The sequence below is a fragment of the Anomaloglossus baeobatrachus genome, chromosome 9 (assembly GCF_048569485.1).
Source record: "Anomaloglossus baeobatrachus isolate aAnoBae1 chromosome 9, aAnoBae1.hap1, whole genome shotgun sequence".
In the NCBI taxonomy this organism is placed as follows: domain Eukaryota; kingdom Metazoa; phylum Chordata; class Amphibia; order Anura; family Aromobatidae; genus Anomaloglossus; species Anomaloglossus baeobatrachus.
Genome location: NC_134361.1, coordinates 55,686,716 through 55,714,713, shown reverse-complemented (window position 1 = coordinate 55,714,713; position 27,998 = coordinate 55,686,716). Strand labels below are relative to the sequence as shown.

Sequence of the window (27,998 nt, the reverse complement as noted above, 5' to 3'; positions counted from 1 at the left end):
CACATATCAGTGATTTCTCACTGACCATGTTTCCATGTGGCGCACTCGCGTGTCCGTGTGTTTCGCACGGAGACAAGTCCTTTATTCTCTAGCATCACTGATGTCACACGGACCACACAGTGATATAAGACGTACCAGAGAAAACACATATGTTCGAAAATAAAATTATTTTTATACTCACCTGTCTCCAGCGATGCTGTCTCCGGGCGCTGCTGTTTCCTGCTTCCAGGCCGGCTAATTATGCTCATGAATATTCACTGCATCACAACCCGGAAGTAACAGCAGAGGGGAAACCGCAGCAGTCGGAGACCGCTTAGCTGGAGACATCAGCACCATGGAGAGCAGCGCCAAGGACAGGTGAGAATAGGAGTGCCTGATCTCTGTGGCTATCAACGATAGCACACGAAGAACACACGTCACAAACTCACATCACACGGAGGGCCAAATGCATCTTTAACACGTCAGTGAAAAACGTGTGTGTTTTTCACTGACATGTGAAAGAGGAATAAAGCTGCGACATCGCTCAAGCGAACTTGTTGGGGTCACGGAATTTGTGACGCACATCTGGTCACTTTAACGATGCCGTTGCGTGTGACACCTTTGAGCGATTTTGCATCGTTGCAAAAACGTGCAAAATTGCTCATCGGGGACATGGGGGTCCATTCTCAAATATCGTTGCTGTAGCAGTAACGAAGTTGTTCCTCGTTCCTGCGGCAGCACACATCGGTACGTGTGACGCCGCAGGAGAGAGGAACCTCTCCTTACCTGCCACATGCCAGCAATGCGGAAGGAAGGAGGTGGGCGGGATGTTCGTCCCGCTCATCTCCGCCCCTCCGCTGCTATTGGGCGGCCGCTCAGTGACGCTGCTGTGACGTCGCTGTGACGATGAACGAACCGCCCCCTTAGAAAGGAGGCGTTTTGCCGGTCACAGCGACGTCGCAGGGCAGGTAAGTAGTATGACGGGTCCGCGTGATGTTGTGCGCCACGGGCAGCAATTTGCCCATGTCGCACAACCGATGGGGGCGGGTACCCACGCTAGCGATATCTGTCACGATATCGCAGAGTGTAAAGCGGCCTTTAGGCATTGAACCAAAGGCAGGTGCAGATTTAGACGATGATGGAAATGCCCAACCTGTAAGATGAGGGGAAGAGCCCAAGCATGGGGGAGAAGTTTTTTCCCCTCCTGCTTCTCCCTGCCCGACTGGACTGTTCCGAGGGAGATACAAGTTAATCAACGCAAGCTGAACAAGGGGGTTGGGAAAGGAAGCAACTCGGCGAGTATATCTCCTTTTTCTGATACGTATGGGCTCTAACTTTGAAGGCCAGACATTTTTGGGACTATGCCAGTTATTTTTCTTGTGAGAAACTCTGTTAAAAATGTTGTTGTTTTATGTAGTTTTTGCTTTTTCTTAACCAAAACAGGGAATGAAATGGAAAAACGGAAATATTAGTCTTTTCTTTACATTTTATGTCTTATTTTTTTATTATCTACGCCTTCATAAAAAAAATGCAACCATCCAAAAGTGTCACAGGTACGGGTGTGTGACAGACAGTCATATGGTTTATGGCCATAGACGGTCACAGCATCTGGCTGTGCAGAATGCTCCCTAACTTTCCATTGTTCCTACTGTCAGTATTCATTTGGTATAGGTAGATTTCCTGCTGGATTATTCTCTTTTTTATTTGGATCCAGCAGGAGCTCTACTTCCACCCAGTTGTTGATCATCAGCATTTTCTTGGTGTTTAAATATTCCTTCCTCCTTTGGACTGGTGCTGGTGATATTCTTCAGTTCATTCAAGCCCTAGGTGCAAGCAGGTGGCTTGTACTCCTCTGTGGTATCGTTGAAAACTTTGCTGAACTTCTACCAGTGTCATCTGTGGATAAGTAGTTCATGTTTTTTTCTCCTATGCTCCTCCTTGTGTCTTCCTTTAGCATTTAGTGGGGTTGACAAAGAGCTCATTCCATCCATCCCCTATTTAGGGCCCAGCAGTAGGGATACCAAGGGTCAGGTATTCCGCTGGGGCATAGGTGCGGAACATATCTAGGGTGGTGAGGGACCCCAAGGACCATCTCCCTTTCCCTAGACACAGGGTTTCCCTTCCCTTTTGCCTGTCACTTGGTACTTCCCCGTACCTAGCATGATAAGGCTAGACAATGTGAAGGAAAAACATGGACCGTTATTCATTAGTGTTTTGACTCCAAGATTTATCAGTTAGCACCGTGTTCCAGTTTTTAATTTTCACTGATGTAAAAGTAAATATATTTGAAAGCTTCCCCTATACATCGCAATGATAATCATGGACAGTGCATGGATTGCACACTGACAGTACATGGATTGCACACTGACAGTACATGGATTGCACACTGACAGTACATGGATTGGACACTGACAGCACATGGATTGCACACTGACAGCACATGGATTGCACACTGACAGTACATGGATTGCACACTGACAGCACATGGATTGCACACTGACAGCACATGGATTGCACACTGACAGTACATGGATTGCACACTGACAGCACATGGATTGCACACTGACAGCACATGGATTGCACACTGACAGCACATGGATTGCACACTGACAGCACATGGATTGCACACTGACAGTACATGGATTGCACACTGACAGCACATGGATTGCACACTGACAGTACATGGATTGCACACTGACAGCACATGGATTGCACACTGACAGCACATGGATTGCACACTGACAGTACATGGATTGCACACTGACAGTACATGGATTGCACACTGACAGTACATGGATTGCACACTGACAGTACATGGATTGCACACTGACAGTACATGGATTGCACACTGACAGCACATGGATTGCACACTGACAGCACATGGATTGCACACTGACAGTACATGGATTGAACACTGACAGTACATGGATTGCACACTGACAGCACATGGATTGCACACTGATGGCATCTGTGTGCTTGATGGTTCATTTAAAGCTTTCCTGTGACAGATAGTAAAGGAAGCTTTAAGGCTTTGTGCACACGGTGTGTTTTTGCCACGTTTTTTTTACACATTTTTTCTTGCAGATTTTAACTAATCTACAAGGATATCCTTATGCCAGCAAAGTCTATGATAATCGTGAAGTGCAGTGCACATGTTCAGGATTTTATCCTTGCAGATTTGGTTGCAGAAGAAAATCTGCAGCGTGTCAATTCTTTCTGCATCATTGAAAGTAATAAAAAAAGGCAGAGAAAAATGTAAAAGCAGGCTATGTGCGCACGTGTGCGTAATTCATGCAGTTACGCTGCGCTTTGAAGCGCAGCGTAACTGCATGCGTCCTGCGTCCCCTGCACAATCTATGGAGATTGTGCAGGGGCCGTGCGCACGTGGCATATTAGAATGCAGCGCTTCGGCTGCTGCCCGAATCGCTACGTTCTAAGAAGTGACATGTCACTTCTTCTGTGCGCTTTGCTGGCAGCCCCTGCTCTGTCTATGGCAGGAGCTGCAGGCAGAGCGCACGTTCTCGCCGGCACCATGTGCTTCAGAACGGAGCTTTTCAGCTGCGCTCTGAAGCGCACCTTTTAGGTGCAGTGCAGAGCGCAAACGTGCGCACATAGCCTTATAGTCCAACACAATTTTATTAAGAACGTGCAAAATACAAACTATTAAAAAATAGTATACACCACAACAGTGACACCAATGTTGGGTCATAGTGGGGCACTGGAGACAATAAGGCTATGACCGCACTTTGCATCGAGGTAGTTGCAGTTGAAAACGCATCCTTTGGCAGAAATGGTATTTGCCAAAGTTGCTTTTGACCACGAAAACGCGATAAATATGAGTGCGTATTTACCGCGTTTTTGCCGCGTTTTAGCGCTTTTTACATGCTTTTCCATTGCTTAAAGACAGATGCGTTTTGATTACAAACACACTACAAAGTTTTAACATACAAACACTATGAAAAAAGGAAAAAAAAATGAAAACAAATATAATCTTATAAATCATAACGAAAATAGTTTTATTTAATCTAATTATAGCGGTTTTATACTATTTATGGGTAAAATAACAATAAATTAATATTTTTCATTAATTTAATTGTCGGACTATGTGTGTGTGTAAAGGGACATATCATTCCATTATTTTGATGTCAGAAACGCACGCGTTTATGTAGTCCAAAATGCATGTTTTCTGCAGCCAAAAAGCAGGTAAAACGCTGGAATTTTGATATTTCTTGCTTTTTGCAACTTCTCATTGACTTCAATGTTAGCAAAACGCGGCCCAAATGGCAAAAACAATTGACATGCTGCTTCTTTGAACACAGAGTTTTTGCCCCAAATTATGCAAATTAAATGCAGCGTTTTGAACAGCAAAGTGCGGACAGGAAATCGTCATTTCCCATTGACTTTGCTGGAAAATCAAAAGGCATTAAAACGCTGCAGTTCAAAACGCTGCGGAAACGCAGGTAAAAACGCAAAGTGCGGACATAGCCTAAGGCTTGAAACACACATCCGTGAAACACGTGCGTGTTTGGTCCGTTTCCGTGTATACTGGAGACACGGCCAAACGTGCACCAATGTTACTATATCTCTGCAGTTACAATTGCGTTTTTGGTTATGTCCGTGAGTCCGTCTCCGTGATGCGTTTTTTGGTCCGTGTCTCACGCCAGCATGTCCGTTTTCTGCACGCAACACGCAGCACGGACCCAATGAAAGTCAATGGGTCTGTGCGCACGTCCGAGTGACACGGACGCATCTCTGTTTGCTCCCTGTACGTTTTGTGCTTTTTTCATGTGATGTCGGTCTTTTTTCTTTTTCTGTTTCGTTCTCTCCCTCAGCCCGTCGGTCGGTCTCTATGTCTGTCGGTCGGTCTCTCTGTCTTATCTGTCCCTCTAGCTGTCTGTCGGTCAGTTCCCCCCCTCTCTCATACTTACCGCTCCCCGATCTCCGGCGCGGCGCTGCACTGCTGTTATAAAAACTTCGGCGGCTTTTACTATTTTGAAAAAGCCGGCCGCCCATTAATCAATCTCGTATTCCCTGCTTTACCCGCCCACCGGCGCCTGTGATTGGTTGCAGTCACACACGCCCACCACGCTGAGTGACAGCTGTCTCACTGCACCCAATCACAGCAGCCGGTGGGCGGGTCTATACTGTGCAGTGAAAAAAATAAATAAATAATTAAAAAAAACGGCGTGCGGTCCCCCCCCATTTTAATACCAGCCAGATAAAGCCATACGGCTGAAGGCTGGTATTCTCAGGATGGGGAGCTCCACGTTATGGGGAGCCCCCCACCCTAACAATATCAGTCAGCAGCCGCCCAGAATTGCCGCATACATTAGATGCGACAGTTCTGGGGCTGTACCCGGCTCTTCCCGATTTACCCTGGTGCGTTGGCAAATCGGGGTAATAAGGAGTTATTGGCAGCCCATAGCTGCCAATAAGTCCTAGATTAATCATGTCAGGCGTCTATGAGACACCTTCCATGATTAATCTGTAAATTACAGTAAAAAAACACACACACCCGAAAAAAATCCTTTATTAGAAATAAAAAACACAAACAAATTCCCTCATTACCAATTTATTAACCCCGACAAACCCTCCATGTCCGGCGTAATCCACGGACCTCCAGCGTTGCTTCCAGCTCTGCTGCATGGAGGTGACAGGAGCAGCAGAATACACCGCCGCTCCGGTCACCTCCACGCAGCTAATGAGATGAGTAGCGCGATCAGCTGCTGTCACTGAGGTTACCCGCGGCCACCGCTGGATCCAGCGGTGGCCGCGAGTTACCTGACTGACAGCTGCTGATCGCGCTACTCATCTCATTAGCTGCGTGGAGGTGACCGGAGCGGCGGTGTCTTCTGCAGCTCCTGTCACCTGCATGCAGCAGAGCTGGAAGCGACGCTGGAGGTCCGTGGATTACGCCGGACATGGAGGGTTTGTCGGGGTTAATAAATTGGTAATGAGGGAATTTGTTTGTGTTTTTTATTTCTAATAAAGGATTTTTTTCGGGTGTGTGTGTTTTTTTACTGTCACTTACAGATTAATCATGGAAGGTGTCTCATAGACGCCTGACATGATTAATCTAGGACTTATTGGCAGCTATGGGCTGCCAATAACTCCTTATTACCCCGATTTGCCAACGCACCAGGGTAAATCGGGAAGAGCCGGGTACAGCCCCAGAACTGTCGCATATAATGTATGCGGCAATTCTGGGCGGCTGCTGACTGATATTGTTAGGGTGGGGGGCTCCCCATAACGTGGAGCTCCCCATCCTGAGAATACCAGCCTTCAGCCGTATGGCTTTATCTGGCTGGTATTAAAATGGGGGGGGAACCGCACGCCGTTTTTTTTAATTATTTATTTATTTTTTTCACTGCACAGTATAGACACGCCCACCGGCTGCTGTGATTGGGTGCAGTGAGACAGCTGTCACTCAGCATGGTGGGCGTGTGTGACTGCAACCAATCACAGGCGCCGGTGGGGGGAGAAAGCAGGGAATACGAGATTGTTTAATGAGCGGCCGGCTTTTTCAAATTAGAAAAAGCCGCCGAAGCAGTGTGAATGCCGTGCAGCGCCGGTGATCGGGGAACGGTGAGTATGAGAGAGGGGGGGACACTTCAGTCACTCGGGGGATTAGCGGTCACCGGTGAATCCTTCACAGGTGACCGCTAATCAGTACACGGCACACAGACAGAGCCGCAGCATGACTATGAAGTCGGGTGAAGTTCACCCGAGTTCATTCTCATCCCGCTACTCTGTCTTCCGACATGTAGTAACGACATTTTGCATCACACACGTACATTTCACACGGACAACACATACACATGTCAGTTATTTCAATCACGCACACACGGACATTCCACACGCACATACGGCTAGCATACGGGATACACACGCAGGCCACACATACCATAAAAACGGACCTAAAAAACGGAAAACGGACCCGAAAAACGGCCCGTTTTACACGGACGTGGTTTTCACGGATGTGTGGCGGAGGCCTAAGAGATGTAGGGACTCAGCATCACTGCCAAAAAAAAATATGTATATATAAAAAAGAAACTGCAAGGATCACTCAGGTCCAAATCTAACCATTGATTAGTATCCCAATGGATCAGGGGAAATAGTAACCATGTATAATATGCAATATGCATCCCGCACGAATAAGGTTATCAATTATACCCCAACTTTGTCTATAGTCAGAAAGGATTGATGAAAGTACAACCAGATGCAGCAATACATACCAGGCACAAAAAATGGCAACATGGTATATCTGAATGGCAATGGTATATCTGACAACTGTATCCACTTGGGATGTACATTATGTCCCACTCTGACTGTGTTCAACTTTACACATTGATGTCCTGGTCCCCACCCCTGTGGAGTCTTCCATCTCTCCTTGTTATTGTCTGCTATGCCCCATTGTGACCCAACATTGGTGTCACTGTTGTGGTGTATACTATTTTTTAATAGTTTGTATTTTGCACGTTCTTAATAAAATTGTTTTGGACTATCAGTACTCTCTTGGTGTGTTCTTTGTCACATAATAGTATGTCCTTTATTAAGAAATCCTATAAGAAGGGGGATTACAACAACATGTATATTTATGAGTCATAATTGACATTTATTATGAGGATGTTGTCCCCTATGTGTCTCACTAAATATACTCTATGGGGTACTTTGCACACTGTGACATCTCTAGCCGATTGTAGCGATGCCGAGCGCGATAGTCCCCGCCCCCGTCGCAGATGCGATCTCTTGTGATAGCTGCCGTAGCAAACATTATCGCTACGGCAGCTTCACATGCACTCACGTGCCCTGCGACGTTGCTCTGGCTGGCGACCCGCCTCCTTCCTAAGGGGACGGGTCGTGCGGCGTCACAGCGACGTCACACGGCAGGCGGCCAATAGAAGCAGAGGGGCGGAGATGAGCGGGACGTAAACATCCCGCCCACCTTCTTTCTTCCTCATTGCAGGCGGGACGCAGGTAAGGAGATGTTCCTCGCTCCTGCGGCTTCATACACAGCGATGTGTGCTGCCGCAGAAACGAGGAACAACATCGTACCTGTCGCTGCAGCAAAATTATGGAAATGACCGACACATACACAGATCACCGATGTACGACGCTTTTGCGATCATTTATCAGTGCATCTAGGCTTTAGACGTTGCGACATCGTTACCGGCGCCGGATGTGCGGCACTTTCGATTTGACCCCGACGATATCGCAGTAGCGATGTCGCAACGTGCAAAGTACCCCTATGAATATTTGGTTGCAGATTGCAACCAAATCTGCAACGTGTGCTCATGACCTTAGGTTACTTCAGTCATGACACTGTACCCAAAGCAATGGATATGGGGTATTCCAAAGACTGCCAATTGCAGTCCCAGGTACACACCGAAATAAAGCTCAACAAATACATTCAGGATACTTCCCGCACACAGTTCCAGTGAAGCGCAGCCCCAAGATAAGAAAACTCACAATCTCCTTTCCTGCAGCAGCTCTGCCTACAAAGTTCTCAACGCTGAGCTTCTCCCCTAAAATCAGAAGCGGTAGCTCAGGAGCTTGCAAAGCCCACCAGACAAGCCCAGTGATGTAACTGGCCACGCAGTATTGGGATATTTCTTATAGATGGGTTGGGAAAAATAACTGTCCATATCTGACCACTTTCATCACTGGTGTTTCCCAGAGGTTGATAAATCCAGTAGATTCCAGGATTAGGTGTCAATATATGTGCGGAATCCCAATATGAAAAGGACTTTGGCAAATCGTGGAATCAAAAGCTAAGGCGCGGTTTTTATATTTTACATTTTGATCATTATTGCCATTAAAAAAACTAGATGAATAATATCATTTACAGCTTTCATCAGATCCACACTTTAAAGTCTGATATCAATGATTTATTTTAATTTTATAGGACTTACCAAGGCAAGGCTCGGAAATCCCCTGAATATTCCTCGTATTTGTAGTTCAACACTTTCCAGTCCGAGCTGTAATATTTTATACACTAAAAAGATAAATATACAGATTAATACCGGACTTAGCATTGTTTGTTTATAAAAACACAAAAGAAAAGAGAATAATATTACTATTATTTAGTAAGCTAAAAAAAAAAAAAAAAATTATCCGACTGGTAACCCGTTCCATATTTAATACTGAAATAATCTCCTTAAGGCTATGTGCGCACACTGCAGATTTGTCTCTCCAGCAAAAAAAAGCACCTACCTGCGGTAAAAGCGCACCAAAAACGCTTGTGGTTTTACCGCGTTTTGGTGCAGATTTATCGCGTTTTTGCCCCTGAACTTTTCTAACATTGTCAATGGCAAAACAGGGGAAAAACACAGAAAAGAGGTGACATACTACTTCTTTTTGCTGCAGAAATTCTGCATTCTGCAGCAAAACCTGTAAGGAAAAAAGAAGCAACGTGCGCACAACAGCATTTTGGATTTCTCCAAAAGGACTGCATGAAGCTTATGAACACAAACTGCACCAATTCTGCAGCAAAAACCACAGCAAATCCGCAGCAAAAAACACAGTGTGCGCACAGGGCTTAATAAACACAATTGATTTAAAATGGGAAGTCATAATAGCTCGATGTGTGGGTGTCCCAATGCTTTGTCCATATATTGTACTTTTTATAGCCTTGCTTTGTGATTTAAAAAAAATACGTACTATAAAAAATTAAGATTGCAGAACTTCACAGAGGAACTGACCATTGCTTCTTCATTAGCACTTAAAATATTCTTTAAAGGAGTGGCATCAAGTTTCAAAGTTACCTCTATTCATGTGATAGGATAAAACTTTCTGATCACTGGGGGTCCATCCGTCGTGGCCCCCACCAGTCCCAAAAACCGTGTCCTGGTTGAATGTAGGGAGGTCGATCAAGCATACTACTGCTCCATTTATTCTTAATCAGAGCACCAGAAATTGCAGAGCACACTGTTTAGGCTGCTTTCACACTACGTTTTTTTAACATGCGTCATGAACATTATTTTGCTGTAAAAGTGGATCCTGCTTTTACAGCAAAAAACCGCATGCAAACGCATGCGTTATTTTGCAGGATCCTGTCACTTTAAGTTTATGGGCGGGCATTGGAGTCATGTGATCGGGAGTGACGGGAACTGAACGTGATAGACTGGGAGCCGGCAGCTGACAGCTGTGGAGGCTCGTAACCAAGGTAAATATTGGGTAACTTGCTTGGATACCCGATATTTATCTTTGTTACGAGCGTCTGCAGATGCTAGGAGCCGGGCTGCCTGCACACGTAACCAATGTAAACATCGGGTAACTAAGAGAAGCGCTTTCCTTGGTTACCCGATATTTATGTTGGTTACCAGTGTCTGCAGCTCTCAGGCAGAGGAGAGGGAGAGGGAGAGGGAGGGGAGGGGGAGAGAGGGGGGGGAGGGGAGGGGAAGAGGGGGGGGGGGAGAGGGGGGGGAGAGGAGGGGGAGAGAGGGGGGGGAGGGGAGGGGGAGAGAGGGGGGAGAGGGGGGGAAAGGGAGGGGGAGAGAGGGGGGGCGAGGGAGGGGAGAGACAGCGAGGGAGGGGGGGAGAGAGACTGATCACACCAGGCTGGTTTCTGTGCATGCTCAGTAGAGCAAGCAGGATCCTGTCTATCAGCATGCCAGCGTTATTGTTGCGGATTTTCATCCGGATTTTGGCTTTAAAATTGGGAAAAAAAAAATCTGCATCAAATCCGCGGCAAATTTTCAAAGGTGCGGATTTTGCGGGAAAGCCGCGGATTTTGTTGCAGAAAAATCCGCAGCTACATTCTCCCGTGGACACATAGCCTTAGGCAGAATTGCCGCGGATTTGATGCGGATTTTGATGAACAATAATTGACATGTTGCAGATTTTTCTGGATCAAAATCCGCACCAAATCCGCTGCGGAAAAATCCGCAGCATGGGCACAGCATTTCCAAAATGCCATAGAAATGGCTGGGAAGTGCCTGAGCTGCAGATTTTCGGGAAATTCGCGGCTTTTCCGTGAGAAATCCGCGGCAAGGCTATGTGCCCATGCTGCGGAAAATGTGCGGATTTTGCCGCGGATTTCTCGTGGAAAAGCCGCAGATTTTCCAGAAATCTGCAGCACAGCTACTCCCCTGCCATTTCTATGGCATTTGGGAAATGCTGTGCCCACGCTGCGGATTTTTCCGCAGCGGAAATCGTGCGGATTTTCGTGCGGAAAAATCTGCAGCATGTCAATTATTGTTGCGGATTTTGCCTATTCAATTGAATTAAAAAAAAAAAAAAAAATCGCAAAATCCGTAACAAAATCTGCGTCAAATCCGCACTAAATCCACACTTATGAAAAGGTGCAGATTACGGGGGAAAGTTGCGGATTTTGATGCAGAAAAATCCGCAGATACAGAGTCCCGTGGGCACATAGCCTTATTAGTCCGAATCCTTACCAATACAAACAAAGGTGAGGATTAAAAAGAAGTCTGCAGGATATGACATCATGAACTGACAGAGCTTGAAGCTAAATACATAGTAAATTCATATACAAAATATGTATTTAGCTTCTTTCCGTGCACCGTCCTCCTAATGGTCTCCATGTGGATCGGGTGAGCTGAAAATCCTTTTCTTTTGATATTTACATTAACGATACAGTGCGCCGTGGCAATTAGTTTAATGCTTGCAATATACAGCAGGAGAAATAAGTATTGAACATGTCGCCAGTTTTCTAAGTAAATATATTTTTAAAGGTGCTCTTGACATGAATTTCTCACCAGATGTCAGTAACAAACTATCCACACAGGCAAAGAAATCAAACCATACATGTTGATAAATTTTCCCTGTGTCATTTCTCATTATTACACATAACTTAATTTATGGACATCTATGGTTTCATTTCTTTGCTTGTGTGGATTGCATGGCTTCTTACCGACATCTGGTGAGAATGACATGTCAATAGCACCCTTAAAAATGTATTTACAGTACTTAGAAAATTGGTGACGTGTTCAATACCTATTTCAGCCACTGCATGTACAGAACCATGGGGAAAAGCATGGAAAAAAGTGCTCCCTACTCCCTAAGGCTATGTGCCCACGATGCGTTTTTACATGCTTTTCTGCAGTGTTTTCAGCTGCACCTTTTTAATGCCAAAATGCATGCGTTTTTATTTCCCAGCAAAGTCTATGAGAAATAGGGATTTCTTGTGCCCACCATGCAGTTCAAAATGCTGCGTTTAATTTGCATATTTTGTGGCAAAAACCATGCGTTTAAAAAAGCAGCATGTCAATTGTTTTTGCCATTTGAGGTGCGTTTAGATAACATAGAAGTCAATGAGAAGCAGGGAGTAACCAAGAAACATAAAAATTCCAGCGTTTTACCTGCTTTTTAGGTGCAGAAAACATGCGTTTTGGACATCTAAATAATGATTTCATATGTCCCTTTACACACACACATAATCCAACAATTAAATTAATGAAAAATAAGAAGTTATTGCTATTTTTTCAATAAATAGTATATTACCGCTATAATTTAATGAAATATGTCTATTTTCTTGATTAATTCTTTATATTAATATGTTTGGGGTTTTTTTTCTCTTTTTTCACTGTGTTTGACAGATTAAACTTTATTTAGCAGTGTCCTGATGTTCAAAACGCATCTGTCAAAACGCAGGTGGAAAAACATGCAAAAAGCGCTAAAAACGCATCAAAAACGCGGTAAATATGCATGTGTTTTTAGCGCTATTTTGTGGTCAAAAGCAACTTTGACATAATCAATTACTGCCAGAGGGTGCGTTTAGAAATGCAAGGACCTCGACGCTACGTGGGCACATAGCCTTAATGTGCTCGGCATTAGGGAAAGCAATATTTTCTAGCCAAATTATTACTTCTATTTACTTAAATAATAAAAAACTAATAGTTCAAATATTATAAAATAAAAAACATAATTAAAGTAGATGCTAAAATTGTAGAAAAGATGTTTTTTATTTAGTGATTTGCAACCAGGCTTTCTAAATTCTATTTTATATATATATATATATATATATATATATATATATATATTTCTAAACTTTAGGATTTGGATCCTTGTCACAGGTTCCCGCAAGGAATTCATCAAAAGCCGCTACTGTAACAGTAGTAGAGATAACATACTGATAACCGCCTGTCTTAGGAGGGCTTTGCACACTACGACATCGCAGGTGCGATGTCGGTGGGGTCAAATTGAAAATGACGCACTTCCGGCATCGCATGCGACATCGTAGTGTGTAAAGCCTAGATGATACGATTAACGAGTGCAAAATCGTCGTAATCGTATCATCGGTGCAGCGTCGGCGTAATCCATAATTACGCTAACGCGACGGTCCGATGTTGTTCCTCGCTCCTGCGGCAGCACACATCGCTGTGTGTGAAGTCGCAGGAGCGAGGAACATCTCCTACCGGCGTCACCGCGGCTTCCGTAGGATATGCGGAAGGAAGGAGGTGGGCGGGATGTTTACATCCTGCTCATCTCCGCCCCTCCGCTGCTATTGGCCGCCTGCCATGTGATGTCGCTATGACGCCGCACGACCCGCCCCCTTAGGAAGGTGGCGGGTCGCCGGCCAGAGCGACGGTCGCAGGGCAGGTGAGTGCGTGTGAAGATAATTTTCGCTACGCCAGCTATCACACGATATTGTACCTGCGACGGGGGCGGGGACTATCGCGTGCGACATCGCAGCATCGGCTTGTGATGTCGCAACGTGCAAAGCCGCCCTTAAAGTGCTCGGCATTCGGGAAAGCAATATTTTCCAGCCAAAATATTACTTCTTTGGGATAGGAATGTGAATTGAGAAATCTTGGCAGCAAACACATTTTTTCAGTGATTCCCCATGTTAATTATAGACTGACTCACAGACATCATTACTAAACTTTACGCACCTCCTTCACAAACAAGCTTTTGGCTTTGTTTTCCGCATCCTCTGGCACTGTGGACTGGATGGTTCTGTGCTGACGTCCCACTGTGGAAATCTTGCAATACAGGAAAAATAGCATGAGCCTTTCTTGAGCATATTTATACAGCAAAAGAGTAAAACAAGTGGTGTAAATGTGCTTTTTATCATAACAGAATAAAGAATGGAGTTTTTTTTAACCTCGAGTGCTGGAATTTTATCTATTTTTTGGGATTTACTATTTATTGCTCCTTGGTTCAGTGGCTTCATGCACCAGACACAAGGAACATAACTCCTAATTTTCCAAAACATAAGCGGCTTGACTGGTGAGCTAAATCCACCTTTTTTCTTTTTCATCTATAAAATAAGTGTCAATACAGAATACTCACAAAAACATCCTCCATGGGAAACATAAGCATGTCTCGATGTGGATCACTGAAGATCTGAGCTTTCCTTTGGGAAATAATGGTCTCATAGTCTAAAGGTTCCACCACTCTTGCCTTCTCCTATAAGAAAGAAGAAAATGGGAGAGGAGACTTAGTGTGAAAGGACTTTTTAGGGTCACTTTTTCTTGTGGCTTCCTTGCCAAAATTTGCGCCAAGTTCATCAAAGTGTTGTATGATGTTTCATACATTTATTCATCTTAAACAGAACCCGTCAGCACGATTTTGTATAGTAAAGCAAAGGCATGACAGTAATGGTGCTGCAATACTGATTAAATTACTACCTGTGGTGAAGAAATCGGCTTCGTTCTTCTTCTTTAATCAGTATTTGACGTTTTCTGCTAATTAGATTTTGGTGCACAGGAGCCGGACTGTGCACCGAGTATTCTTTCTCCTCCCTGTCTGTGATTCCCCGGCCTCTCCACTGCCTCCAGTCTGTGAATGACAGATCACTGCTGACATTTTAAACAGAGGAGGTCGATCATTCACAGACCGGAGGCAGCAGAGGGGCTGGGGAATCACAGACCGGAGGCAGCAGAGGGGCTGGGGAATCACAGACCGGAGGCAGCAGAGGGGCTGGGGGATCACATACCGGAGGCAGCAGAGCGGCCAGGAAATCACAGACCGGAGGCAGAAGAGGGGCTGGGGAATCACAGACCGGAGGCAGAAGAGGGGCTGGGGAATCACAGACCGGAGGCAGCAGAGGGGCTGGGGAATCACAGAGCGGAGGCAGCAGAGGGGCTGGGGGATCACATACCGGAGGCAGCAGAGCGGCCAGGGAATCACAGACCGGAGGCAGAAGAGGGGCTGGGGAATCACAGACCGGAGGCAGAAGAGGGGCTGGGGAATCACAGACCGGAGGCAGCAGAGGGGCTGGGGAATCACAGAGCGGAGGCAGCAGAGGGGCTGGGGGATCACATACCGGAGGCAGCAGAGCGGCCAGGGAATCACAGAGCGGAGGCAGCAGAGGGGCTGGGGGATCACATACCGGAGGCAGCAGAGCGGCCAGGAAATCACAGACTGGAGGCAGCAGAGGGGCTGGGGAATCACAGACCGGAGGCAGCAGAGGGGCCAGTGAATCACAGACCGGAGGCAGCAGAGGGGCTAGGGAATCATAGACCGGAGGCAGCAGAGGGGCTGGGGAATCACAGACCGGAGGCAGCAGAGGGGCCGGGGAATCACAGACCAGATGCAACAACAGAGGGGCCGGGGAATCCTAGACAGGGAGGAGAAGACCCAGTGTACAGTCTGGCTCCTGTGCACCTAATCTGTTTAGAGCAAAACTTCGAAATGGTGTTTAAAGAAGAACCACAAAGACAATTTCTTCACCAAAGGTATCCATTTAATCAGTATTGTAGCAACATTACAGCCATGACTTTACTCTACATTACAAAATTGTACTCACAGGTTCTCTTTAAGATATTATATACTTTTGTCTATAAATGCACTTCCACTTTGTACACTATCCCCTTATTGGAGTGAATTTGCAACTTTGGAGAAAAAAAGTAATTTGTAAATCTGACTAATGCTCCCTTCACACATCAGTGATTCCGGAACGTATGTTGCAGTTTTCATATGTACCAGAATAACGGACATACACAGACCCATTAAAATCAATGGGTCTGCGCACACATCAGTGATTTTTCACTGTGTTTCCATGTAGCGCACACGAGTGTCCGTATGCTCCGCACAGAGACAAGTCCATTTTTCTCTGCCATCACTGATGTCACACGGACCACATAGTGGTGTGATCCATGTAACACGTACTAGAAAAAACACGTACATTTAAAATAAAATGTTTTTCAAACTCACCTGTGTCCAGCACTGCTGTCTCCGGCCGCTGCTGTCTCCTGCTTCCAGGCTGGCTAATTATGCTCATGTATATTCACTGCACAACCGACCAGGAAGTAGCAGCAGCAGGGAGACAGCAGCGGCCAGAGACAGCAGAGCAGGAAACATCAGCACCACTGACAGGAGCAGCATGGACAGGTGAGTATAAATGACAGATATCCGTGTGCCATCACAGATAGCACACGGAGGACACATTTGTGCCAAAGTCACGGCACACGGAGGGACATATGCATCTTTATCACGTCAGTGAAAAACCTGTGCTTTTCACTGACATGTGAAGGGGGCCTAAAGCTGCATTGCTAAGCTAACCTTGCCCAATTTTTTTGAAAAGTGTCTTGAGTGGCACAAACAGCTAATTTTTGAGTGAACCAACACTTGCTACTTTTTGGTACCAGAAAACTGGCAAAAAGCCCCAACAAAGTAAGACCCTGTGCGCACTAGAAAAAGGATTTTTCTCAAGAAATTTCTTGAGAGTCTGAAAGATTACAGCACTTGTGTTAAAAAAAACGCACCAATATCGCACCGAAAAACGCATGCGCTTTTAACGCATTTTTTTGTGCGTTTTTTATGCGTTTTTATCGTGGGTTGGTCCCTGCGTTTTTTACCCTTATCTATGGCATAACACGCAGGTACCTGCAGAAAAGAAGTGACATGCTGCAGAAAAAGAATGTTCTTGAGAAAAAAAAGCAGTGTGCGCACAGCTATTTTTTTCCCATAGGTTTTGCTGGGGAATGTCTGCAGAAAGGTTACAACCATTTTCTCAAGAAATTTGTGCAGCAAAAACGCAAAAAAAAAGCGGGTAAAAACGCAGTGTGTGAACCGGGCCTAAGACTTTTTTTTTCTACTGCACTGAATCTGAAAACACAGCATATTATATGCTCTGAATCTCAAATGTGGGGGTTACAAATTAGGGTACAGTTTCTGTAACAAACTGCAGTACTTTTGCCATAGATCTGTCCACAATTGACAAGGCTATCTTGTCAGTTAGGCTAGGTTCACATTTCCATTGTTTTAAATCCGTCAGGTCCGTCAGCAACGGATCAGTCGTTTTTTAGTTGTCAACTGACGCAACGGATGTGTTTTTCACAGGATTCCGTTCACATAAATCCTGTGAAAAAACTGATCCGTTGCGTCCGTTACATCTGCTATGCGTCCGTTTTTTGACGGATCAGTCATGATCCGTTTGTGTTTGGGACAGCCCAGTGGGTGTGCCAAACATGCTGGGCATGCTCAGTACAGTGACGGACTGCGACGGATTCCTGCACGGTGCGTTAATTTTGACGGCCAGAAAAACATAACATTCTGCGTTGTTTCCGCCCGGCGGTCAGTCCAAAACCGACTGACCGCGGCGCAGCCAATGCAACGCAAGGTAATCAGTCGCAATCCGCCACTAACACAAGTCTATGGGACACAACGGAAACCGCTAAACGGATTGCGTTGTTTACCAGAGCCGCGGATTGTGACTGATACATTTTAACGGAAGTATGAACCTAGCCTAAGCTGATCCCAATTTATCTAATTTCGATCTGCTTTATTTTATTAAGGACTATGATAGCAAATGATTATTCCATCTCAGCATTAAAACAGGAATATGAAGCATTGCACGTTCCTATTTGAAATCAATAAGTCCCCCCCAAGCAATGTGGAAAGAGGCCGAGACCTCCAAACTGATAGATCCTCTTTGTAGCCTCTTTTGATTTTGCTTTCGACACAGTTCACTCTGCATTTTGCTACAAGAAGAAAACTCTAAAGACATCATGCTGTTTTCATAAGAAAGCAAAAATCACAGATTTTGTGCTGAAAGTTCTTTCGAGGTCTGTGGAAATTGACATCAGTGGAAGACGACTACCGGTATATGGAAAGATCCGAGTCCGCCTTTACTATCTAAACTCTCTTGTAAACTGTGGTTGAAACATAAGATCAGGCTGACGGCTCTTGGGAGCGTCTGTCGCTACCACCAACAGAGAAGAATGCAAGTAGCAAACATTATTCTCACATTTTAATACACACGACTTAGAGAATATATTCTCCACTGCAGCAAATCTTGAGGCATTTTAAAAAATATTTGTTTAGTTTTTCCTAAAGGAAAATCTTTAAATTAATTTATATTAACTTTCCAAAATTCTCATTTAGTACTATGGCCTGTCTCCAACTTTTCTTACACTTTGCATGATTTCTGTAAATATAAAAGGAAATCTAACACCAGGTTGTTGCCACCTAATGTTAGAGCAGTAAAATGTAGAGAAAGAGACCCTGATTCTGGCATGGTGTCATTTACTGGGCTGCTTGCTGTAGTTTTGAGGACTACTAAACCAGATGCCATGGAATCCCCCCCCCCATTCATGAACTCTGTATAACCAGGGCTGTGGAGTCAGAGTCGTGGAGTCGGAGCTCATTTTGGTGGAGTCGGAGTCAGTATAAAATGCACCGACTCCTAAAATATATAATTCATTGGGGACAGGAGTGCAATGCAGAATGTGCTGAATATTTTACTAAATAATATTTAGTATAATGCTTATATTTAAGTGAAACATTTATTGTAGTACAATGTGAACATCAGACACTTAATTATTTTTATGATACAATAATCAATATATTTGGATAGAACATAAAATATATTTATTGGAATACAACTTTAGAACTTAAAAAACTCTAAAATTGTAAATATGTAATACAACAATATATATATATATATATATATATATACACACACAAGATATATATGTAATCTACTGTATATTACATAGTGTATTACATATTTACATTTTATTAGTTTTTTGTGTTCTAAAGTTGTATCCAATAAATATATTTTATGTTCTATCCAAATATCTTGATTATTTTATCATAAAATTATTAAATGTCTGATGTTCACATACACATGTTCATCTTCTACAATAAATTTTTCACCTAACTATAAGCAATATATATAGGAGTCGTAGTCGGAGTTGGAGTCGGAGTCAGAGTCGGTGCAAGAGAAATTGAGGAGTCGGAGTTGAAGGTTAGGCTTACCGACTCCACAGCCCTGTGTATGACCCTGCTCCCTTCCCCCCACAGATTGGCAGCTTTCAAAAATTGCACTCAAGACATTGAATACATTTAAAATATATTCTTTATTGTAATAAGTAAAAACTAGGTGAACATGATAACAATGGAGAAATGAAAGAGGATGCACAGCACAATGGGACAGTTAAGTATAATGACAGGTGAGTATTTACCGTAAATACTTAGGCCTTGTGCGCACTGGGAAATGGAATTTTCTTGAGAAAATTCCGCATGCTCTCAAAGATTACCGCACCCGCGGTAAAAAACCGCGGGAAACCGCACCCGAAAACCGCATGCGGTTTGCCGCGGTTTGCTGCGGTTTTACCGCGGTATTATTCACGGTATTGCCGCGGTTTTGCCGCGTGCGGGTTGGGATGTGCTTTATTGCATTCAATGCAATAAAGCACATTGAAAAAAAATAAAAAAGTCATTTAATTCTGAGATAGTAGATAGACAGAAGAATAGATAGAGGGATAGATAGATAGACAGACAGAGGGATAGATAGATAGAGGACAGATCGCTGCATTTCCCACGGTCGGCAGTGAGTTCACATTACCGGCCGTGGGAAATGACCGGTAATTACCTCTGCTGTCTGCTGCTTTCATTCAGCGCTGTGTCTGTGACAGTCGCGGCTGGATGGAAGCAGCGCACGACCTGTGGATTACGCCGGAGCGGTGGATTACGCCGGAGCTTTGGTGCGGGAGGGGTTAATAAAATGGTGAACGAGGCTTGTTTGTTTTATTTAAAATAAAGGATTTTTCGGTGTCTGTGTTTTTTTTCACTTTACTTACGGGTTGATCATGTCAGCTCTCACATAGACGCTGCCATGATCAAGCCTGGAGTTAATGGCGGTGGTCCCCCACCATCATTAACCCCTTGTATTACCTTGCTGCCACTGCTACACGGCGGCAAGAAGAGCCGAGGACACGCCGGTAGTGCCGCATAATGCATGCGACAGTGCCGGGGCAGCTGATATTCTCGGCTGCCGGAGGGGGAGTGAGGCGGGGGACATTAACCCTGCCCCTCTCCCTCCCCAGCCTGAGAATACCGGGCCGCCGCTGTGTGCTTACCTCGGCTGGAAGGTAAATATGCAGCGGAGCCCACGTTCTTTGTTTTCTATATTTCCGTTTTCTTTCTATGTGTGTTCTATGTGTCTGTGTCTGTGTTCTATGTCTGTGATGTCTATCTGTGTCTGTGTGTCTGTGATGTGTCTGTGTGTGTTTACTCTCTGCACGGCTTCCTCTTCCTGTAATGACATCACTTCCCTGCAAACCGCAGACAAGCGATGCACATTACCGGAGGTAAACCGCGAAATACCGCAGGGAATAACGCAGGAAAACGCAGTGAACCGCACAGAATTTGCTGCCTGCGTTATTCCCTGCGGGATTTCACGATTACATTGGAGTCAATGGAGTGAAATCCCGCAGCGATGTGCGGAAAAGAAGTGACATGCACTTGTTTTTGCTGCGGGATTCCCGCAGCAAAACATGCAGCTGTCAAATTCCGCCCAGTGCGCACAGGATTTTTTTTCTCCATAGGATTTGCTGGTGATTCACTGCAGAGATGTTATGAACATTTTCTGCAGCGAAACATGCGGAAAATCCGCGGCAAAATCCGGTAAGTGCGCACATAGCCTTAAATAGTAAATGGTAACAACCAAAATAGTAGCATCTCCCTTGGAAAAAGACAACACATCGAAACGCGCGTTAGGAATGGAAGGCACGGCACATCATTTTCAGGTATTAACCACTGTTTTCACTTTTTCATCTTCTAGTGGTATACTTCAGTATTGACTTTAAAGGGAACTTTACACGCAGCGATATCGGTATCGATGTCACTAGCGAGCGTACCCAACCCCGTAGTTTGTGCGTCACGGGCAAATCGCTGCCCGTGGCGCACAACATCGTTTACACCCGTCACACGTAATTACCTGCCTAGCGATGTCGCTGTGGCCGGTGAACCGCCTTCTTTCTAAGGGGACGGTTCGGTCAGCGTCACAGCAACGCCACTAAGCGACCGCCCAATAGAAGCGGAGGGGCGGAGATGAGCGGGCCGAACATCCTGCCCACCTTCTTCCTTCCGCATTGCCGGCGGCCGCAGGTACGGTGTTGTTCCTCGTTCCTGCGGTGTCACACATAGCGATGTATCAACGATCAACGATAAGGTAAGTAATTTTGATCGTTAACGGTCGTTTGTAGCTGTCACACGCAACAACATCGCTAACGAGGCTGGATGTGCGTCACGAATTCTTACTTCAGTGGTCTAGTATTTACAAGTGGTGCGACTATTTCAGTTGTTACCATTTACTATTTAAGGGTCTGTGCGCACTTGGAAATGCATGTTTCTTCAGAAAATTCCGCACCCTCTGGCAGAATTCCGCACACGCCGCAAAAACTGCACCAAAAACGCACCCAAATCCGCATGCAATCTTGCCGCGGTTTGGTGCATTTTTGCTGCAGATTTGGTGCTTTTTTCCGTGGGTTGTTCACTGCTAGGAAGGGGGACATTTACCTGGATGGGGGTAAATTAACCAGGATGGGGAACATTTACCAGGATGGAGGACATTTACCAGGAATGGGGTACATGCCGGGATGGGGGAACATTTACAAGGATGGGCAATATGTCAGGATGGGGTACAGTTAGTTACCAGCATGGAGGAACATGCCAGAATGGGGTACATTTACCAGGATGGAGGACATTTACCAGGATGAGGTATATTTACCAGGATGGGGACAAATATACCAGAATGTAGGAAATATATATCAGGATGGGGGACATGTTTACCAAGAAGTGGCCCAGGAAGGGGGACATAAGTACACAATGAAAGGGGAGGGGAGAAACTCGTACGTCTTTATGGGATTTCAAGATGTTCAGACTTTGAAATGTAGATGTGGATTTAAGGGTGACATCTGATTGCATTCCAGGCTATAATCTCTGTCAAATATGCTGCAATTTTTTCCAGAAAGATCAATCCAACTGCTGTGTCTGGAAAGGGTAGGGGCTCAGCTTCAATGTGTGGTAAGCATGCATGAGCGTGATGCCCCCTGCTGAAGAGAAGACGGCAAAGGTAAGATTAAAATCAATTAGTTACATAATAGAATTGGTTGGCACTTCGGAAAAAAAATTGGGTTTAGGGCTACAGTTTGGGCACTTGGCCTGTTAAAGGTTCGCCATGACTGCCCTAGTGGATGGATTATGCTGAGCCTTGTAGTTCTGCTCCCCCTGCCTCTCCCTCCAGCATACAGTCCTGGATGTAGCATGCTGAGCCTTGTAGTTCTGCAGCTGCTGTCTGCTCTCCTGCATACACTATTGGATGGAGTATGCTGAGCCTTGTAGTTCTGCAGCTGCTGTCTGCTCTCCTGCATACACTATTGGATGGAGTATGCTGAGCCTTGTAGTTCTGCAGCTGCTGTTTGCTCTCCTGTATACACTAGTGGAGAATGAAGGAGAACAGATTGAAGCAGGAAATGACATCAGATCTTTTTTTTTTTTTCTTCTTCACCAATCTTTAATGGCATTGTTCACTGATAAAAAAACACATGCGTTTTAAGCGCGATTTGGTGCGGTTTTGGCTGCGTTTTTGTTCACTGCGTTTTTATGCGTTTTTTTTTATGTGTTTTGCGTTTATGTGCGTTTTTAGTGGCCAGAAACGCAGCGTTTTTGATGCCACAAAAAAAACGTTAGGTGCGCACAAACCTTTAATCTACTTTTGGCTGACCTACATTACAAAAAGAGCTGAGCTGTGCTGGTGTAAAAAAAAAGAAAAATTGCTACATTTTTCATCAATTACAAGCTTTGCAAAAACTTTCTGACAATATTATACCTTAAATCCGGCAAATCAGCTCCATAGTTCTAACATTCACTTATTCCCTTGTTACAATGCAAGCTGTTTGCAAACCAAGCAGTATGTCACGGTTAGAGTATGGTCACATTACCTTAGCGACAAAACACAAACGTGACCCTGAATAAGCAGAGCTAATTTAAATTTCCTGAGAAAAGCAGAAGTATTATTTAAGTATGTGAAAGTGTCTTTTTACCTAGCGACAGATCTACAAGGTGTCTCAGATGATAAAGTAGGTAAATTGCAAAGTTAATGCTGATATAAGGGACAAAAATGGGAAAACCCTAAAAAGCCTGCAGTGCTTAACACAGGGATTTTCCAACTACACAAATGTCAATAGCCAGAACGGCAGATCCACTCATTACTATTCAGAAAACACTGCAAAGTCAGGAAAGTATTTAAGCTACACAATTGATTTATCATAAGACAAAAAAACAAATCGCAAAACTTACTCCAACAATTCCATCTACTTGAAAGCTTACAGAAATGCAAACACAAGTGTAAGGCTATGTTCGCACGTTGCGTTTTTTCCCGCGTTTCTGCAGCGTTTTTAGCTGCAGCGTTTTTGTGCCAAAGTCAATGGGAAAAGCTGAAATCCTGTCTGCACTTTGCTTTTTTTTCTGCAGCGTTTAATTTGCATATTTGTGGTCAAAAACCATGCTGAAAAAGAAGCAGCATGTCAGTTGTTTTTGCCATTTCTGCAGCGTTTCCTTAACATTGGAGTCAATGAGAAATGGCAAAAAGCAACCAAAATCACAATTCCTGCGTTTTTCATGCTTTTTACCTGCTTTTCAACTGCGTTTTTGGCTCCAAAAACGCATGCTTTTCTGGCCAAAAATTAAAGGGTTCTAATGTTCCTTTACACACATACAATAACCGAAAATTTAAATGTAAAAAATTAATAAACTTTACCTTTTTTTCACTAAAAATATGCATAACCACTAATATTTCATTAAAATTGATCATTTTCAATATAGTTTAATTAAAAGTTCATTTTATCCTTTTTTTCTTTTTTTTCATTCTTTTTGACTATTTCAACTTTATTTCTCAGTGTTTTGATCTAAAAAACGCATCTGCAGAAACGCAGGTGAAAACGCAGGTAAAACGCACTAAAAACGCATGCGTTTTTAGCGCTAAAAAATGGCCAAAAGCCATTTGGTCAAAAACCAAGGGAAGGAAAACGTGCAGAATAAACTGCAGGTACTCCGACGCAACGTGCGGACATAGCCTAATGGACATGGTAACGCAGCGAGCAATGGAAAACTGCTGCATTTTTTTTTTTAAAGAAGCAGCATGTCAATTCTTTCAGCATTTTTGCTGCTTTTTTCACCATTGAAAGCAATGAGGGTGAAAAAAGCATTTTTTGCAGCATTTTTGGTGAATGAAATGAACTATATTTAAACAGGAGACAAATGGCACACCAAAAACGCAGCAAAAAAAGTGACAAAAAAGCAGCAAAAACGTGGCAAAAAAACAGCTTTTTTTTTTACTACCAAGAGATCAGGTTTTGCTGCAGAAAAAAAAGCAGTAAAAATTTACTGAGTGAGTGAACATAGCCTTAGGGCTCATGCGCACGTTGTGTTTTTCCTTGCGTTTCCGCTGCGTTTTAAGCAGCAGCGTCTCATTGTCAAAATGCATGCGTTTTGGTTTTCAAACCAAATCTATGGGATTTTGACAAAAATCGCGCGCACGATGCTTTTTTAAACGCAGCGTTTTTATTGTCAAAAATTTGCCAAAATCTCTGCGTTTAAAAAAGCAGCATGTCAATTCTTTTGTCCGTTTTGGTAGCGTTTTGGTATCATTGAAGTCAATGAGATTTTAGAAAACGCATCCAAAAACAAAAATATTGCGTTTAACATGCCTTTACGGTATGTTGCAATACGCATGCCTTTTTTTGTTACATCAAAAAAAGCATGCGTTTTGGCCTGTGAAGTCAAAAGGTTTACTATTGACCTCACAGCCAGCCCTAAGCAAAATTAGAGTCGTACTATATTAAATATTAATTTTAATCAATAAATATTATTTAATGTACTTTTTCTGAATATTCACATTATAGTGAATGAGTAGAAGCCGTAAATGACATCAGTAGGGTTTGTTTTTTTCATGTTGATTGATTGAAGAATCTTTATTTTCCATTGACAAAGTTTTGTAAACGCATCAAAATTTAAGCATGGAAAAAGCACTTAAAAACGCACGAAAAACGGGCACAAAACATATTTTTTTTTTTTGACACACAGAATTTTGACATTGTTAAATTCTGCCAGAGGATGCATTAATTTCTGCAAGGTACAGGACGCAACATGTGCACATAGCCTTACTATGTTAGGCTAGCGCCACACATCCGTGCTGCCGGCACGTGTTTGTCATTTTTTACACGTACCGGCGGCACGGAGACACTTTAACCAATGCTACCCTATTGTAGCAGGCACACACACGTAAAACCACACGGAACGTGTGTCCGTGTGCGTTTGTACGTGTGTGCTTTTTTGAAAGCGCTGACATGTCAGTGTTTTCTCCCGCAGCACGGGTGTCACACGGCCCGCACCCGCACCACACGGGTGTAGTGTGGATGCGGTCCCGTGTGACACGCACCGGAGAAACCACACATGTCAGTGAAAAATAAAAAAACATTAACTCACCTTCTCCAGCTCTCCTGTCTCTGCCGCTGCTGCCTCTTGCTGCCGACCGCCGCTCATTATTCTCATTGAATATTCACTTCACTGCCTGGCAGCAGCAGCAGCGGGGAGACGGGAGAGCTGGAGACCGAAGATCAGCACCACGGACAGCAGGAAGGACCAGGTGAGTATAATAATTACCGGTTCTACGTGTGCTATCGCGGATAGCACACGTAGAACACACGTGTCCCGCACGTACCAGAGACACGTACTTACCTGCACGCAACACGCAGGGAAAATACGTGTCTCTCGGCACGTGCGTGAATTTCACGTGAGTGTGGCAGAAGCCTTAAATAGAGAGCATATGAGCTGTTGATCTCTTTTTATTTATTTATTTTTTTTTAGACAAATTGCCTTAAACAGGCATATTTAATATTTCGACTGCTTTTCATTTTGGTGTTCATGGCATGGAATAAATATAATGATATTATATACAAACGAGGTAATACGAAAACAGTTAACTGTATAATTTTTTTTATTTTCTATATATATATATATATTTTTGGAAAAGGTGCTCCATATACGTAGTGTACACATCTCAGTGGTTAAACAACTGACTGGTTACTACTAGGACCGCACACTGATGTGATATCAATCAATACCGGAAAAAACACAGGTCACATAAAAATAAAGAATTTTTATACTTACCTGTCTCTGGTGCTGCTGTCTCTGCTTCTGCTGCTGTTGCTTCTGGGCCGCTCATTAAGCTCATACATATTCACTGCACTGACCACATACCCGGAAGTAACAGCAGCGCCAGATAGAGCAGCGCCGGTGACCGGTAAGTATACCAGCTCAGGCTGTCTGTGTGCTATCCGGATGTCACACTGACAGTACACGTAGAACACACACGCACCTTCACCATGGACAGTTCAAAACGTTTGTGTTTTGCACAGACGTGTGAAGGAGGCCTTCGCCTTAGTTCATGTGTCAAGTAATCAGCCATTGCAACGGATCCAGCAGCAATCCATTGGCAAAAAAAATTGAGCAAACACAACTTTTTTATCCGTTTTGAAAAATTTACTTTTGCAAGATCCATTTTTTTTAACATGGGAGTCAGACGGAAAACGGATCAGTTAACTGATTGCTATTTAGCCATCTGTTTTTCTTGAATTTGTAACGGATCCGTTTTTTTGCTTACTGGATCAGCTTCAAATGGAAGATAAATAGCAATCAGTTAACGGATCCGTTTTCCATAGACTCCCATGTTAAAAAAAAAAAGGATCCTGCAAAAATTTTTTTTTTTTCCAATTGAAAAAAAAAAGCTGTGTTTGCACAAATTCTTTACCGTTGGATTGCTGCTGGATCCATTCTATGGGAACACAGCCTTAGGCCTGAAACACACTTCCGTTAAAAACACGCACGTGCCGCGAGACACGTATTTACCATGCGTGTTGCGTGTGGTAAGTATGTGTCTCGGGTACGTGTGGTCCACGTGTGTTCTACGTGTGCTATCCGCGATAGCACACGTAGAACCGGTCATTTGCATACTCACGTGGTCCGCACTTCTGTCCGTGGTGCTGATCTTCGGTCTCCAGCCCTGCCGTCTCCCCGCTGCTGCCGGCCGCAGTGAAGTGAATATTAAATGAGCATAATGAGCGGAGGTTGGCAGCAAGTGACAGCAGCGGCAGAGACAGGAGGGCTGCAGAAGGTGAGTAAATGTTTTGGGTTTTTTTCACTGACACGTGTGTTTTCTCCGGCGCGTGTCACACGGGACCGCATCCACACTACATCCATGTGGTACGGGTGCGGGCTGTGTGACACCCATGCTGCCGGAGAAAACGTGGACATGTCAGCGCTTAGAAAAACGCACACACGTACAAACGCACACGGACACTCGTTCCGTGCGGTTTTACGTGTGTGTGCCTGCTACCATAGGGTAGCATTGGTGTACGTGTATCCGTGCCGCCGGGACGTGCAAAAAATGGCAAACACGTACCGGCGGCACGGATGTGTGTCGGAGGCCTTAAGGGTACGTGCCCACAATCAGGACCCGCTGCATCCTGACCGTGGCGGGACCTGACCTGCGGGGCCGTGAGTCTCCTCTGCAGGAGAACACAGCTGCCTGTGCCCACAATCAGGGTTTGGAGTGCTGCAGTCTCTCATTTGTGTTCTCCCTATGGAGGACGCTTTGCAACTCCGCAGCAAAGAATTGACATGCTGTGGCTCAGAAAGCCGCACCACATGTCAGTTTTCGTTGTGGGTCGCACACACGCAGTGGGCACGGGATTTCTAGAAATCCCATTCACTGTGCTTGTACTGTACAATACAGTGTTTTGGATGCAGCGAAAACACACTGC

General features: G+C 44.4%; 1 protein-coding gene across 4 annotated transcripts in view; it reads right to left on the bottom strand.

Annotated features, from left to right (window-relative positions):
• The window catches only part of DOCK11 (dedicator of cytokinesis 11), a 449,693-nt gene that overhangs the window by 379,317 nt on the left and 42,378 nt on the right, over nucleotides 1–27,998 (bottom strand). For all 4 annotated transcript variants that reach the window (XM_075323721.1, XM_075323722.1, XM_075323724.1 and 1 more), the window contains exons 2-4: nucleotides 14,236–14,352; nucleotides 13,836–13,925; nucleotides 8,892–8,974 (exon numbers count right to left, since the gene is read on the bottom strand). In XM_075323721.1, the coding sequence (XP_075179836.1) occupies nucleotides 8,892–8,974; nucleotides 13,836–13,925; nucleotides 14,236–14,352 (290 nt within the window). The remainder of the gene's footprint in view (nucleotides 1–8,891; nucleotides 8,975–13,835; nucleotides 13,926–14,235; nucleotides 14,353–27,998) is intronic.